At 46.7% G+C, this 16,379-nt stretch overlaps 1 protein-coding gene across 1 annotated transcript in view; it reads left to right on the top strand.

Moving 5' to 3' along the window:
- Nucleotides 1-16,379, top strand: part of UTP20 (UTP20 small subunit processome component) — a 1,022,377-nt gene that overhangs the window by 581,657 nt on the left and 424,341 nt on the right. The window contains exons 36-37 of the mRNA XM_086919130.1: nucleotides 12,582-12,737; nucleotides 13,274-13,414. Coding sequence (XP_086775256.1) covers nucleotides 12,582-12,737; nucleotides 13,274-13,414 — 297 coding nt within the window. The remainder of the gene's footprint in view (nucleotides 1-12,581; nucleotides 12,738-13,273; nucleotides 13,415-16,379) is intronic.

Genomic DNA, 16,379 nt, shown 5'->3' on the forward strand with positions numbered 1-16,379 from the left:
CGCCTGTAACCATTGATGTAAGATACGCTCTTACAGTGGCCTCATGTAAAGCTTTGCATGTGGGATCAGCGGAATGCATAAGGCCATCATGCTCATATCTTCCGAACAGTTCTCACTGTCTGAAACTGACCCTTGTGGTACTGATGTTTCTGGTCTATTATTGCCTGAATCTTCTTGAGGGTAGGGAAGCCTCTTGCCATTAAAGTGTTGGTTTTTGCTCTTAAGCCCTTTTCTCTCTCAGGCTTCATGGAAGTTATTTTTAAGGCTGATTGTGAAGCTTAGTCTGTGGAGAGTGTCCATGACTATCCTGGTGTCCCTTTCACATTGTGCGTATGAGTTTGCCTTGATTAGCTAGTCATCTAGGTGCAGGAGGACATGTTTTCCTTCTCGGCTCGGGTTGGCCTCCGCCCTTTTCTCTCTCAGGCTTCATGGAAGTTATTTTTAAGGCTGATTGTGAAGCTTAGTCTGTGGAGAGTGTCCATGACTATCCTGGTGTCCCTTTCACATTGTGCGTATGAGTTTGCCTTGATTAGCTAGTCATCTAGGTGCAGGAGGACATGTTTTCCTTCTCGGCTCGGGTTGGCCTCAACTTCACCACGGCATTTTGTGTATACTCTAGGTGCTGATGTAATCCTGAACTGAGGCACTCTGAATTGGTAGTGTGTCTGTTGACTATGAGCCTGAGGTATTTTTTGTGTTTGCTGTTTATAGGAATGTGTAGATAACCATCCTTTAGGTATATGTAGTTGCAAGATGACCTCTTGCAGTGTAGTCATTTTGAGCGATTGTGTTTTTATGAACTTGGGTAGGAAACAAAGGTCCACGATTGGTCTTAGTGACTTGTCCAGGTTTGAGATGATGCCGAGTAGTTTCTTTGAATAATTTCTGTTGTGGGCACCCTCTCTATTGCTTTCTTTTGCAGTAGTTTCTGAACGTCGCTCTGCAGCCAGTGCCTTTTCTACTCTTGATGTTGTTTTTTCTTTGGTTTGACTCTGGATGGCGTCTGTCATGACCCCCCTCCACTTCTGGTGTTATGTAGTGCTGCGTCTGGTATGCTAAGTCACTAGATGGAGGAGGAGCTGGCTCTTCAGGAAGGCTACCCCCTTCCTTTGGCTCTACCCCTAAAAGTGCTGTTGTTGAACACCTTGGTGTTGAGGCGGCTGCTTGAAGGATGGCTGGGGCATTGTGGATTGAAAGCTTCCCCACTTGCAGGTCATCACGCTGGTGGTGTTTCCCTCCTTGGCTGTCCATGGAACTACAACGCCTCCATGGCCATTGCGATGTCATTATCCTTCTTAATTTGCTGTAGTGTGTTTTTCACAGCGGATTCAATAATGCTCTGCCCTTAGAAGGGTATATTCATGATGTTCAGCTGAAACACATTTGTAAATCCAGGCAACCTCTGCCAGGCGTGCCTCCTCGTAGATTTATTTATTTATTAAGTTTTATATAGTGCGAACGTGACCCACGAGGGTATCAGAGGGCTTTACATTATACTGTATAAAACATACAAGAATGAGGTAGTATACAAGCATTTGATATTTGTCATTAGGTACAAAATAGGTATATAGTATATGAGTAACATAGTAGGTCCTTATCCAGCAGGACATAGCACTATATACAGTGAATGACTATTAGATGGTTGTGATAATAAACCTACATATAATATTCTCCTTCGATCAACCATAGGTATGAGGTATATGGATAGTATAGTAGACCCGTGGCCAACTGATCATTACACTAAATACAGAATTGAGCATTAAGTGGCTGTGGTAATAAACATACATGTAATATTCTCCTTCAATCCACCGGAGGTAGGCAATGATATGCAGATTTTATAGGTGATTCAGTGGCTGCATAGAATTGAGTCTTAGGACATGAATTTCTTCATTAGTAGTGTTTTTTACTTCTCTTTTGAATGCGGTAAAGGAAGATATTCCACGTACCCCTGGGGGTAAGGAGTTCCAAATCTTTGGTGCTTTCCCTGAAAAGGCTCTGCCACCAGTTCTCTTCTTGTGGAAGGATTGCGGTTTCAGAAGTAAAGTACTCACACTTCATAGTTGTCTGCAACCTCCGGACCTTTCTAGCTTTAGAGCTAAGTAACTGTGTATTGTTATGTAGTGCTTTATGGGGTATTCGGGCAACCTTTAGGTGTATTCTTGCCTCGTTGGGCAGCCAGTTTAGGTTATTCCCGGTCGGAGAGATGTGGCTATTTCTTTCTGTTCCTGTAACCAGTCTTGCTGCAGCATTAAGTGATGCCCTCAGCGGAGCCAGCTTGTATTTGGGGAGACCGCAAGGAGTGGTGCTTCCATAGTCTAATCTTGGTAGCACTAGGGCTTGCACTACCATTTTTAGGTCAGCCTGAGGAAGGAAGGATTTGAGTTTCCTTAGTATACTCAACTTGTGATTAGCTCCCTTAGTGGCATTAGTGATGTGCATCTGCATGTTCAGGTGTTTGTCTATGGTGACTCCTAGGGATTGTGAGGAGTCAATGATGAGGGGAGCACTGTTGGTGTTTCAACCCTAGGTCTATCTTAGGTGTGTGATTCGGTGGAGAGATGAGAATGAATTCAGTTTAGAATATAGAGGCTACTAGCCGCAGATTCCTTAACGTAGAATTATCCCCATACGTGAGACTGGATCCAGAAAACTTTTTGCCACAGCATCCCTGCGTGCCGGGGGACCGCATCACGCATCTCCGTCCAGGCTTTGTCCACGTACGTGACGTCAGCGAGGTGACATAAGTCCCACCCCGGCGCGCCTACGTCAGTTTGTTCCTTTTCCGCGTGCAACGTGGATCCGGATCGTGCTTCGGGCCTGTTCAGGCCTTTTCCTTTCGCTTACGTGCTTGTCTTGTGGATGCCTGATGTCGGCGACGGATACCCCATCTGCATGTGGTGTTTGGGGGAACACCACAACTCCACTGATTTTGAGGCGTGACAGCAGATGAAAGCGAAGTCCCGGCAGGAGCGCCGGATGAAACGTCTCAACTCGCATGTCAGGTCGGCGTCATCACCACGCCCGGACAGCGCGGAGGGTTTTCGAGACCGTCGCCTCCGTCTTAGACATTGTCCTTCTCCTAGGTCGCAAGGGCATCGCTGACCTGTCGAGAAGTGTCGCAGTTTGTTCCCCGAGGGCTGGTTCTCGGCCTCTTGGGGGCGCGGGCTCTCTGCGGGTGGTGCGGCCCCACGTGTCGTCCCCCTATCCGCCGTTTCCCAGTGTGGGGACGACTAGAGCCCTGATGGAGACATATGCAGCGCTTTTGCAGGCCTCGCTGGCTTCTCTGTCTCCTCCTTCCCCTCCTGGGACATCAGCGGATCCCTTGCAGTGTGTGGGGCCCTCCGTGGCATCGCCTGCTGCTCCAGCCCCGGCGCCGACTTGTTCCGATCCAGGCTCGGAGGATGTGGTGCACCTGGGGTGCGGCCCTTCGGGGGTTCCTCCTTCCGGCCCACAGTGCCTCTGCTTTGCTGCAAACTCCTGTGGGAGTCCCTGTGGTGTCGCAAGAGGTCGCCGGGACTCTGGTCGCATCCCTGAGTCCCACTTGGTCCTCGGGGCAGGCAGTGGCCTCGTCCGAGACCGAAGTGTCGCTGCTTCGGCACCGGCGGCTGCTGGCCATGGCGGCGCCACAGGGGCTGGTGGAGGGACCCTCCATCCAGTCACTGGCCGAGGTTGGCGGGGGACCCCTCGTCCTTCCCTGGGTCCCTCTCGCCCCTCCACGCAGGGGGCTGCCTCGCTGATGTCAGGTCAACGCCTTTCTGGCACCGTTCCCTCGCCACCCCGGCTCCGGCCCAGCCCCGGTCTCCTGCGCTATGCCGGAGGTTGTTCCGGCATCTCACCTGGCCGATGTCGGGCTCTTGACTTGTCCTCCTTCGAAGGTTTGCTCCATTCGTCTCTTTTGGGGACTTGGGGCCGTCCGGCCACGGGAGACCTGGTGCCACAACACTTTCTGCACCGCTACCATCCGGCACCGCGGGATCCGGTGTGTCTTTCCCTCCATCCCTCTACCAGTGGCCCTATTTGCAGAATGCCTTTCCCTCTCTTCCGCCGCTGTTGTCTCCCCCGTCACGTGAGGCCCGCTGGCTGGACTCCTGGGGGTGCAATAAATTTCGCCCTTAACACGCTGTGTGTTTTGGATAGGGCCACTTCTTGCTTGTGGGTCTCGGCGGAGACCCTTATGTCTGCCGCTTCTCAGGAGGGTGCCTGTGTTGATTTGAGGCACAATGTGTTTGATGGCTGGGAGCTGACTGCATTTATTCTTCGCTCCACTCTGGATATCTCGGAGGTGCTTGGTCGTGTCATGGCTTCTTCGGTTGCACTTCGTCGCCATGCCTAACTTTGGGACAGTGTGTTTCCGGAGAACATTTGGCATTCGGGAACGGCTGGTGGACCTTCCTTTCGATGACGCTCTTTTGCTCCTCAACCCTGCGGACTCAGCCATTCAGAGGTTATTGGCGGGGCTTCGGCCTCCTCCTCCTCTTCCACCCGCCACCCTCCCAGATCAACCTGTGAGTTGATCTGGTCTTTAGGAGGTGTTCTTCTGTTGGGGTGGGTCTCCCCAGTTGTGTGGTCTGTGTGCTTCATGCACATTCGAGTCCTCCTTGGGACTGTGGTTCTGTTGGCTGCTGGCCGGCCCTTCTTGACTGTGTGTTTTTGCTTTGGGTTTCTATACCATGCTGACCCTGAGACTAGCCTTCTGTTGCTTTCTCTTTGGCTGCTTAACAAGCCTTCTGTGGGTTTTTCCGCAGGTATTTCTGTTGTCCTCTTTCCTAAGAGGTTCCCATGTCTTGGGACGTAATATGCCCTATGTGGGGCAGTGGTAGCTGTTGTATAGCTCTGTCGTGCACTGAGGAGCTGTGGTCGCCTTCGAACCTCTGCTCTCTGTGGCATTACAGTATGTTGCAGATGCAATCCTCTTGTTGGAATGGTTTGAGTTGCGCCCCAGGGTGTCGTTCTCTGGGGTCACTGCGCTGTTCGCCTGGTCTGGCCTGATGTCTGCGGCCTGGCGTCTTGCCTCTGTCTGGTTCAACTTCTTTTTGGAATGTGTGCGCGGACTCCTCCCTGGAGCATGCTCTCGGCATCTGGCTGTGCTTGCCGGTGCCGGCCTCCTGTCTTTCTGCACCATTGTGCCCTTTTTGGCGCTTTAGTGGGACAGTCATCCTTGCCTTGTCCGCTTCTTCCAGTGGGCCCTGCATTCAGTTCTGTCTCTCCTCCTCGGGGATGAGATGGCTCTTGTGCTCTTGTCCCCCTTCTCGGGCACAGTCTGTCCCTGCGAAACGTTGGATGGTTCTTCCTGGGTGACCTCGGGTTTCCCTGTCTGCTTCCACCTGCTTATTGCTGGCAACGCCGTTCTGTCTGGTCTATTGCCTTCTGGCTGTGATAAGCTCGACTGCCCTCTTCGCTGGGTGTGTTCCCGGTGGGGGGTCTTGTCTTTGCTCTTCCCCTTTTCCTGGGAGTCTCTAGGTTCTTCTTCTTCACCATTGGTGTTACTCTTATTGTCTTGACCTTGGGTGGAGGTTCTGTTGCCTAGTATGGGCGTGGGGTGCTTTGGCCTCCTTTCGCCTTGCCCTCTTTTCCTCTGCTAAGTGAGGATGGCTACCTCTTTCTTGTCTTCTAGCGTCCCCTTTGGGGTCGGTGGTCCTCTATGTGTAGGGGTTCCCCTTGCCTGGAAGGAAGATGGGGATCTTTGCCCTGTCCGCTTGAACCGTCCCCTGTGGGACTCTGTTATGTCCAGGCGGGTGGGGTCCTCTTGCAGACACTCCTCCCTTCTGGGTATGGCTAGGGTATCTATTCTACGTTAAGGAATCTGCGGCTAGTAGTATCCATCAGATGTACGAGTTACTTACCTTAGGTAACAATGTATCTGGTAGATACGATTCTAGCCGCAGATTCCATCACGGCCCGCCCTTCCTCCCTGTTCTGCGAGTACTGTTGGCCTGGTCTTCTGCGCTCGCCTTTCTGTGAGTGGCTGTGTCTTCCATGAGTACATTCTTCCCTTCTTTCTATCAGGATGTTCGTCCTGTTTATTTGTTCCCTTTCCTTTCCTTTTGGCATATTGGAGGATAGGTTTATAGGTACTTCGGTGCCTTTATGCTCTGATAGCTCCAGGTTGGGGCCTACTTTCCACCCCGCCTCCCCCCTCCTTCCCCTTTATTACTAGGGTTCTGGGCCCTCTGCTATCCTCTAGGATGGGTATTTTGGCTGTGCCTCTGCCCTTTGTTCCTTATGAGGGCTGTCACACTCTGTGCTGGGGTTGTCTTGGAGTTTTGACATTCCTGGTTTGTCTGGACTAGTTCCCCTTCATTGTTTGTGGTTGGGGTTATAGTCCTACTTTGTTATCATGACATTTTTTACATAAGTTCTTTGTCTCCAAGGGGGGCTATCTCCGTACTGGCAAGGCTGCTCAGGGGTGGGCTCTGTTCTTTATTCTTTTCCCTGCATTTGGGTACTGCAGTGCCTGGCATTGTTCTTTATGGTGTTGTTCCTCACCATTCCTTTTTACACTTTTTCTGTTCTTTCGCACACTGTTCCTATACTCTCACAGTTTTGCCTGCTGGCTCTGCGTTGTGGCGTGGAAAAGTTCTCCGAAGAAAACTGACGTAGGCGCGCCAGGGTGGGACTTATGTGACCTCACTGACGTCGCGTACGTGGACAGTGCCAGGGCAGATTTGTGTCATGCCGTCCTCCCTGCGCGCAGGGATGCTGTGGCAAAAAGTTTTCCGGGTCCAGTCTCACGACCTGGGGATAAGTCTACATTAAGGAATCTGCGGCTAGAATCCTCTCTACCAGATACATCGTTACCAAAGGTAAGTAAGTCGTACTTTTGGTATTCAACATGAGGTGTTTGTTAGTGAGCCAGCTTTGCTTGTTCTGTAGGATAGCATTGAGGGAAGTGAAGTCTTCTGGAGTGGAGGTTTTTAAATACAGTTGGGTGTCGTCCGCATACAGGTGATAAAGAATATTTGCTGCTTTCAATGCGTTCGCCAGGGGTTCCATTAGTAGGTTGAAAAGAATGGGTGATTAGGCTGATCCCTGTGGATTGCCCAGGGTGACCGCGGAGGGTTGAGTGAGTGAATTCTTCATCTTGATTCTTTATGTTCTGTTATTTAGGAAGGAGGAGAACCATTGTAACACTGTGCCCGAGAGGCCCATCCTTCATTCTAATAGGGACAATAGGTTGTCATGCTTGACCGTATCAAAGGCGAAGGATAAGTCCAGAAGTGTCATTAGGCATGATTTGTTGTGGTCAAGTATCTTTAGTAAGTCATCCATTCTGTGTGTGAGTGCAGATTCTGTGCTATGACCTTGACAGAAGCCAGATTGGTGACTGACTAGGAGGTTGTAATTCTCAATATGGTTGCATAGTTGGATTTGTACACATTTTTCGAGCAGTTTTGCCAGAGTGGGGATGTTGGATATAGGGCACTAGTTGTTAAGATCAGATGGGGTGGAGTCAGCTTTCTTTAGTATAAGTGTGACCTGCCCTATTTTAAGACAGTCCGGTATGGAGCCTTGTCTCAGAGAGGCGTTTACAATTTTTGCCCATAGTGGTAGAATAGTTGTTGTTAACTAATTTAATAGGACAGGATGAAGGGGGTTGGAGAAGTGATTGGAGGTGTTGATTACTTGAAGAGTGTTATAGATTATTTGTTGAGAGATTGGCTCCATTTACCAGTTGCCTACTAACTGTATCTGTTGAATCCAAAGTCAATTTCAGGCATATATACTGTTTTGACGCTTTCTACCTGTGCAGCTGTTTTGAAACTGTTGAGGGAGGTGTTTCAGGAGTTATCAAACCTCCTCCCAGTGGCTTTGTGAACATCGCTGTTTAGGAGCATATTCAAGTTTGTGATCTTCAGTATGTCTCAGCCCCGTTCAAATTTTCGGCCTACCATCTCCACTTTCTTGCTTTACTTCTCTGGCCAAGCCCTGTGGATATTGAGATATTCAACCTCTTTCTTGCTGTGGCCACAATGATGGAATACTCCACTGCATTGCCGTTCATGTAGACAGGATTGTTTGCGAAATGTTTCTATTTCTTCTCGTTCCTTGGCGTTACTGCCTTGCAAGATGCTGGCTCTCTAAAGGCTTCCCTCCCTTGATCTAGAATGATTGGCAACATGGGGAGGTATTGGTTCTTGGTCTGGGATGGTAGGAGTGTCTCTAGGAGGAAGCAAGCCTGAGTCTTCTTCCTCTAGCTGTACTCAGTAGCTGTATGCCACTCTCTTTACTACAGCGTGGTACATCATGATGTCGTCGGGTGGCGAAGGTCTCAAGGGGTATATGTAGACGGGCTATATCACTGAGTATATTTTGAGGTCCTGCCATTGTTCATCAATGCTTTTGGTGTCGTAGAGGATCCCCTGGTTCTCCTACTAGAGAAACATTTCCTGCTCCTCTTCTTGTGGATCGGGAGTAGTTGGTGGGTCAGCTCACCATGCTTATCTTCCTCCTTGCTCTTTTCCTCTGGTTGCATGAAGGATCGCTGACGTTTCCGCCTCGAGCCTTCTTTTCCTTCTCTTGATTTCGAGGGCCCACTGTTCAGCATTTAACACCCGTTGTCTTGGTTCCGGCTGCTCTCCCATGTCTTTCTTGGCCCTCTCCTTCACTCAATCACCTTTTGATGTCAAAGGCTTCTCCGACCTTCATCTGTGTTACTCTTTCGGGATCAGTGGATTCCTTCTTTGCGTCCTCATTTTCCTTTGGTCACTGAGTGCTTTGACGCTTTGTGTTGCTTCTACTCAAATGTTTTCGGCTTGGCCCCAGAAGTCTATTTCGTTGTTACTAGTTATTATCAAGGTTCCCGATCGCTAGGTTTCTTTGTCAGCTGCTTTGCCTCTACTTCATCGACCTCTTCCAACTCTATGTCAGAGCCTTCTGCTTGGGCCACTTCTACTTTCTCAACGTTGTTCTCATCACTCAACAGACCTAGTTCCCTAAGTGACTCGCTCCCCTTCCTCTGAATATTCATTATTGTCTGTTGTTCATGCCTCTCTCTCGCTCTTAAGGTTTTAGGTCTAAATTTGGCACATGCTTTACAACTCCTTCTGTCGTGGGCCTCTGGAACGTAGACATTACAAACCTTGTGGCTCTCTATTTGAGCAAATCTTTGGGGGCACTCGAATCAGAATCTCCATTTCCCTTAGTGGCTTTTTCATCCCTTCCATACATTCTCAGACTGCGTTGTCAATGACTTACGGGGTCTGGTTATTTCTTTCAGTAATTTCCTGTCATTCTATTTTAACCCCTTTGCTATTTATCTTTTTTTCCTTCCTTTGATCCTAAATATTATCTTCAGTTATTCCTTTGGCATTCGTAGAGATGTATGTATTGGTTCTAGACCCAACAACGGAAAAAAGAATCTGAAGATGGGGACCACGCACATAGGCTTCCAGGGCACACTTCTGACATCACAGGAGGAGGGACATAGCACCAAATGACTGCAGGCCACGCCCAGAAAAACCAAGAGAGTGAGAGGAAAAAGACGACAAACAATGACTTTCTGGACCCAATAACTCACTGGCGGAATAATCACTGTATGTGCATACCGAAAAGGAGTCATGCTGCAAAACATTAGTTTACATCTTTGGTGAATAAACCCCAATGGTAATAAAAAGAAAAAAATCTAAAGTAAAAGCCAAAGTAACTTTAAGATCCTCACTCCATACCTAATTACAAATCTATATCGCTGCATGCATATTTTAGTTACAATTCTGTAACCTGGCCAGTAAAGGGGGAGGTGTTAGGTCTGTTAATACGATCTAACTTGGACATTGCGACACCTCAAGCAGTTTTTGTTCAGACTTCCCCCGTTAAGGCATTCTCTTCATCATGCCTCTCCATTACGACCATATGATTCTTGAAAGGTACAACTTTTTCATTTCTCAGTCTTTGGGATGTTCCTCTTAAGTCTTTGCCTCTGAACTCATTTATTATTGTTTCCCTTGGTTGCACATACTCTGGCATTCGTATGCCATTTTGTAATTTCGTATGGAAGTGTACATTTCAGGACTTTACTGCCATTTCGGCATGCTATGCTTTTTCGTCAATGCTGTTTGTCTCTTGGATAAAATCAACACAAGGTCTATGAATTTACAATTTGGGGTAGGGATACAGCATACATCTATTAGTGTTTTCGTATATGTTCTGAACTTTGGACAGTTCCATGTCATGTGATAAGACTGCATCTATTTCCATACATCTATGGCAGCAGCCCTGGGCCTCTTGGTTTTCTTTATTTGTCCTTTTGAGTGTTGTGCAAGTCCTATGTAAATAATATAAAGAAATTAGCTTAAATCTAGCATTTCTAGAGGTCTATAGTGCACTGATTAGTATGCCTTCCTAGTTTCTGTCATCTTGATCTACCAACGTCAGTGCCTTATTTATCTTTTATGTTATTTATGTTATGTTATGTTAAATTGGTCTTCTATAGCGCACGGCTACTCCAAAGGAGTGTCCCGGCGCTTTTTATTAGTGACCAGAAAAGGCAAACACCACACAACATTAACAGGTTCACTGCAGAGGACTAAAGGGGGCCGGCACTATAGAGAGCGCCCTAGTGGGCAAAGAGCCATGTCTTTAGGCCCTTCCTAAAAGCCAGTAGATTAGATGTACTGCGTAGAGTCAGAGGGAGAGAGTTCCAGAATTGCGGAGCTCGCAGACTAAAAGAGCGGCCTCCAATACGGGCCTTTTTTACTCTGGGAACCACAGCCAGGAAAAGGGACTCGGATCTCAAAGATCAGGCCGGATGGTAAAAGGCGAGCCTCCTTTGGAGATATTGAGCTCCCGAGGCGTACAGAGCCTTGTGGGTCAGTGTCAGAGCCTTAAATACTATCCGCTTCCAGATAGGCAGCCAATGGACCAACTGCAATAGGCTAGAGACTCTGGCCCGCCTGTGGAGGCCAAAGATGGCCCGAGCGGCCGTGTTCTGGACTACCTGCAAGCGTTGCAGGAGATGCTCCGGCAGGCCAAGATGTAGTATGTTAGAGTAATCTAATCTTGAGCCGATTAAGGGCTGAACCGTAGTCCTCCTATGTTCCTCGGAGAGCAGAGGGAAGAACTTCCGGCGCATCCTAAGGATGCCAAAACAGGTTCCCGGGAGAGCGTGAACCTGGGATCTAAGCGTCAAGCCGTTGTCAATCTTAATTCCCAAGTTCTTGGCTAGCTGGGACGAGTGCGCTGGAGGGAACATGTCAGCAGGCCACCATCCATGCCAATCTGGGTCGGATTTACCTTTCCTTTTCCCTGTTGTTGCATGTCTCTGTAAACTGTTGTTGTTGCCTTCACCTTGTCCATACAGATTGCTTGTAGGGCCTTGGACATGGGTGGCTGTGAACCTCCCGCCTTATATGTTTGTTGCAATGCAACTGTTACTGCTCCATACAGCAAAAATGTACCTACAGATCCACTTATTCATTAACTAGGGCACTTAAAGTCAAACGTGTTCATCCTCCATAGAGATGTTCTATCTGAATTATCTCTTTCTCTTCTTATTTCTTAAGTCTTTTGCAGCTACCCTTGGAGTGCTTGCTGTTCTTGTATGGGAATGCCCTCTACATATAGACTTTTCATGTTTGTCCATTGTTTGAAATGGCCTAAGTAAAAGGTGTGTGTCCAATAATCTACGGGTACTCTTTGTCTTCATCTTATTGCCGATAATTATAGATATTGTTTCTTTTATTGTGGGCTTGTCCCCGAATTCCCTACTTTGTTGTTAATTTTTCATCATTTATGGAAATAATCGAACTTTGGAAGATAAAAATCCTTTTTTAGTCATTTATTCAAAGTCATTGCTTTTGTAATGTGCAATATCTTGACTGCATAGTCTTCATGCAGTGTTTTTAGGAATCTGGGATAAAGCAAACCAGATAAAGCCTATCTTTGTAGACTTAATGATGCATTTGAATCTACTTGGTCTATTGTGTACCTGTGCCCAATCCTATAACTTGTTAAATGCAGTTTTAGTCCTTTATAGGGAGAGAAATGTGATAGCAGTCCATTTTATACATTATTTCACAAAATTCAGCTTGAGTAAGATCTATAGCTAGAGCATACTGTGTTTAATATCAACCCAGGCTCTGGTTTCTCCACATCTCATAAAATAAGGAGAAGACAGCCAAGTGATGTGGTTTGTTTCTCAATAGTGGGTAAAAAGATAGGATACCTTGCTTAACTAATACATCAAGCAAGCTTTGACGGCTCACTTTAAAGCAGTGTCTTGGTACATTTGAATTGTTTTAAATGGTTGAATCTCTCTGTAAATGCTAACTTGAATATCATAAATGTGCAACCAATTATTTTATTGTTTTGTACGTAATTGGAATCAGTGGTCCACAACTACCAAACCGCATGTTCTTGGGCGAAAGAGACCCTGTGAGTGCTATATTTGTATAAAATCCAAATAAAAACATTTGGGAAACTGTGATGTATTGTTGAAGTAATGCAATTACAGGTAAATTTAGTCCCCTTTGAACGTATGGAGACATGACTGGGTAATGCTTTGTGTGCTATTTGCTTTGTGTGCTATTATCTATTTGTGAGCGAACAGGTTGTGAAAGTACCAATTCCCTATATTTTTTTTTCAGCTTGGTGAGATGACTTTAAGCGATAATGCCAGCCTTTGTTTGATGAGCATCATTGGCCAGCTAGCCAAACTAGGTTATAATGAGGAGGAGTATCGTGAAATTATTCAACAAACTCTTCTGGAGAGTATCCGTAGAGGGCTGAAGAGCAAGGCTGAGGTAAGTATGTACAAAATGAGCTGCTAGTGCCTTAGAAGCCAATCAGATACTCCTTTTTCTGGTGGGGGGGGGGGTTTATGTAGCACGCACTAGACTCGAAAGTATCAGAGTGCTTTACATGAGCACCAGTTGCTTTACAGGAGGACACATTAATTTTTTGTTAGACACAGGGAGGTTAAGTGATTTGTCCAGCATCACAGGATGTTGAGCGTCCCAGTCAAGACTCGAACACGGTTCCCCAGCTTTGAGGTCGACCGCTCTAACTTTTAGGCCACAACATCCTCTCCCCACTCCTTTGTTTACCTTTAATTAGCAAGGTAGTCCCTTGCAAACTTACTGCTTTATTGTCCTGTAGTGGTTTCTAAACCATGGAACGGTGTTAGTAATGTGCATATCTACTCATTATGTGTTTTCATTCCATCTCACTGTTTATTAAATTGTTTTGTTCAGCCTCAGGATCTAGTTTTGACCAGTTTCATACTGAAATATATATGTACATATAATTATACATATTACTCTTGACATCATTTTTGCAGAACATCCAACAAGATTACACAACATTACTGTCCTGCTTGATTCGTACCTTCCCAAATCACCCAGAGTTTGAGGATTTGGTGCAGCTCACTGACTACAATGATCCAGAGATGGACTTCTTTGAGAATATGAAGCATATTCAGGTATGAATACTTGTTTAACCCCTTAAGTGCTGCCTCGGTGCATTGGCCGACGGCAGCACTACCTCCCCAGTGCTGCGCACGACCATTGGACGTCCATTCATCACTAGTTCCAATGGACAGCGCAGCACTGGGGAGGAATGTTTAATAGCATCTATGAGGTTAAAAAAATCACATTTTCCAGAAACTAGATTCAGTGTAAGATTGTTTGGCACCAGTTTAGCAAATTGCAGGCCTGATGACTAAGGTGAAGCGAAAAGCTGTCTTTCACCACCTACTTCTTAATAAATATTCTGTGTTATTTTCACTTGTGTGTGTAGCTGCAGTTGGTAACACAAACATTAACTGATTCCAATCTGTCAAGGACCTGAAGCACTAAACAGTTGGCTCAGTTGTCTAAAACACTTATTGTTTTTGGAATGTCTTTATACAACCAGTTGAGATGTCAAACTATGTGCGTCTTCTTTTGCCACATGGACCCTGACACATACATTCTTATCCACCATTATCCATCTACTAAAAAAGTTTCACTCCTTGCTAGATACACATCTGTGAGAATTGAGAACAGGCTATTCTCAATTACTCACAGTATTTAAAACCCTTTAATGTAAAGTTGCATGAAAAGAGATCAGAAAAGTGTACAGGGTTAAGATTTTCCTATTCCAAATTAGCAAACCTAAATACATTGTACAGAGATTTTAAATGTAATAGTTACGTGAAAGCACTTTAGATTTCCAATTGCCGTAAACCTTATGAGGTAACAGTGCTGTGTGTAACCTACAGTCAAAATGTTATACAGGCCTAATGTTAGTTGTATGTATTGTCCTTTAAAACATTAATAACTCATTCCACATTACCACGGTTAATCTTAATTAGGTCACAAATACAATTTGCATTCAAGTTCACATTCCAATTCCGGGTGCAAATTGCAGGTTGGGTTGCGCACGATGAGTACACTGACCCAAGCTCGAAAGGAACTTGAAGAGATGCAATCAGAGCCTAACAGACTAACCTATAGAAGGAAGCCGAAGGAGCCATTGTTAAGAGCCCAAAGGCAAGAGCTAAAACCTGAGCAATGCGTTGGGAATAGCCGGCGGGACAAGAAACACGCCAAGTGCACACCCAATCCCAAAAAGGGTAATTAGGGAAATTTCGCATCAATTCTAAACCCGCTGAAGCAGGTAGAAATATGCAGCGGGCAAACGGCCATAGAGACCTTAAAGTGGTTTACACAAAAAGCATAAGAATGGCCGACCGGGCAGTATGAAGCCAAAGTTGAGAAACAACCCACATTATAGACTTGCGGGCAGTAGTCAAGGACCACTGCCATCAGAAGAGCTGTCCCGCAGGCGTAGCTTTAACAGTAGTAGGTGATAATTTGGAAAAAAGGCATATCGGAAAGAAGTGGCCAAAAACACCAAGTTAACGAATGGTGGGAAGAGTCTCAGAATCCGAGACCAACACTCCAGAAAAGACACGCACAGCGTCACACACCAAAAAGGGAACATATGTCTAATTGGGAAATCACCCCAGTAAGCGGAAGCAAGGAGGAACTTATGGGCAACTTGCAACAACTCAGAAAAGCTCTCCAACACATGGAGATATTGGTACAGACCTCGCAGCCTCGAAAAGAGGTGGTGACGTAGGAAGAGGAATACCAAGGCACCTGGCATGAATATATAAATGTATAAACATATAATTATGTAGAGACAAAACTAGCCAGGAGCATGAACATGTCCATACCGGATCATTCCGAGTACAGTAAGGCAGGTAGGAGCCGTTTTTGAAAAGGAGACCATGAAACCTCCCAAGGAGGTGGATGACCATGTCGTAATAAGATGGCACCAGGGAAAAACACAGAACACCGCACAACAGACCACCAAGCGATGCATGGAGCCCACAGGATCTCTAGGCCCAGGTGAGATAAGAAAAGCTATATAATATCATACAAGTACCCCACATGGAGTATGCATACCCCAAACAATGGGGAAAACCTCTTAGGGCAATAAGCCAAGCCAAAAGAGCGCAGTAACAAACCAAACCTGTGAACATGAGTTTCGAGCCGTATGACATTACCGAGCTGAGCCACCTGCTCAATACCACAGTCAGAAGACACAGCAACCTGTGGAACACAGCCACAGCAGGCCAACAGGTACCTCAAAGCAAAACGCAACCAAGGGATGCCAATAAAAGGGTACTCACCCTTGACCACCGAAAAAAGAAGACTTAAGGCTCACTGCCCATGTTAAACACAGAGCGCATCTAAAGGATGCAAAATGAAAAAGTACCACCATGGAAGACAGACTGAAGAAGACCTAAGTGGGAGGACGAAAGCCCACAAGGAGCCGGTGAACTGCAGATTCGGTGTGAGCATCATACAGCAAAACCCCATCAAAGGGGAAGTCAACCAGTCGCTCCTGGATATTTTCAGGAAAGACACTATCTCGCAACCAAGCGTGACGCCTTAAGGCAACAGAACCCGCCATAGCTCGGCCCAAAGAATCCGCAGTATCTAAGGCTGAGCAGATTGTGAATTCGGCAAGTATGCGGCCTACCCGGAGGAGGTGAATGAGATCAACGTGAGCACCTTCAGGGTTGGCAAAAATCAAAGACTCTGAAGAGTCCCAGAGGTAGCCCGAGCCAAAACACACACTGTATTTAAGGACCGTAGGGCTGCACTAGTGGATGCAAAGATGGTTCTACCCCATGACTCAAGCCATCTTGACTCCTGAGAAGAAGGAAGCATTAGAGGGGCAGGGAAGGAAAGGCAGTCTGCAACACAAACCCCTGTGCATCAGGGTGCACACAAAGACAAAGGATCATGTGGAGATGGACGGTGGCGGTGCAAAACTGAACGAGCCACCGGGTCACCTGAAGCAGGCCGGACCCAGGTACCCCAAAGGGCATCATAAAGGGAAGTCTCAAAGGTCAGAATTGGCTCAACATTTCAGGACCCATGGTGAAGGAC

Source organism: Lissotriton vulgaris, chromosome 1_1 (genome assembly GCF_964263255.1).
Source record: "Lissotriton vulgaris chromosome 1_1, aLisVul1.2, whole genome shotgun sequence".
Classification (NCBI taxonomy): domain Eukaryota; kingdom Metazoa; phylum Chordata; class Amphibia; order Caudata; family Salamandridae; genus Lissotriton; species Lissotriton vulgaris.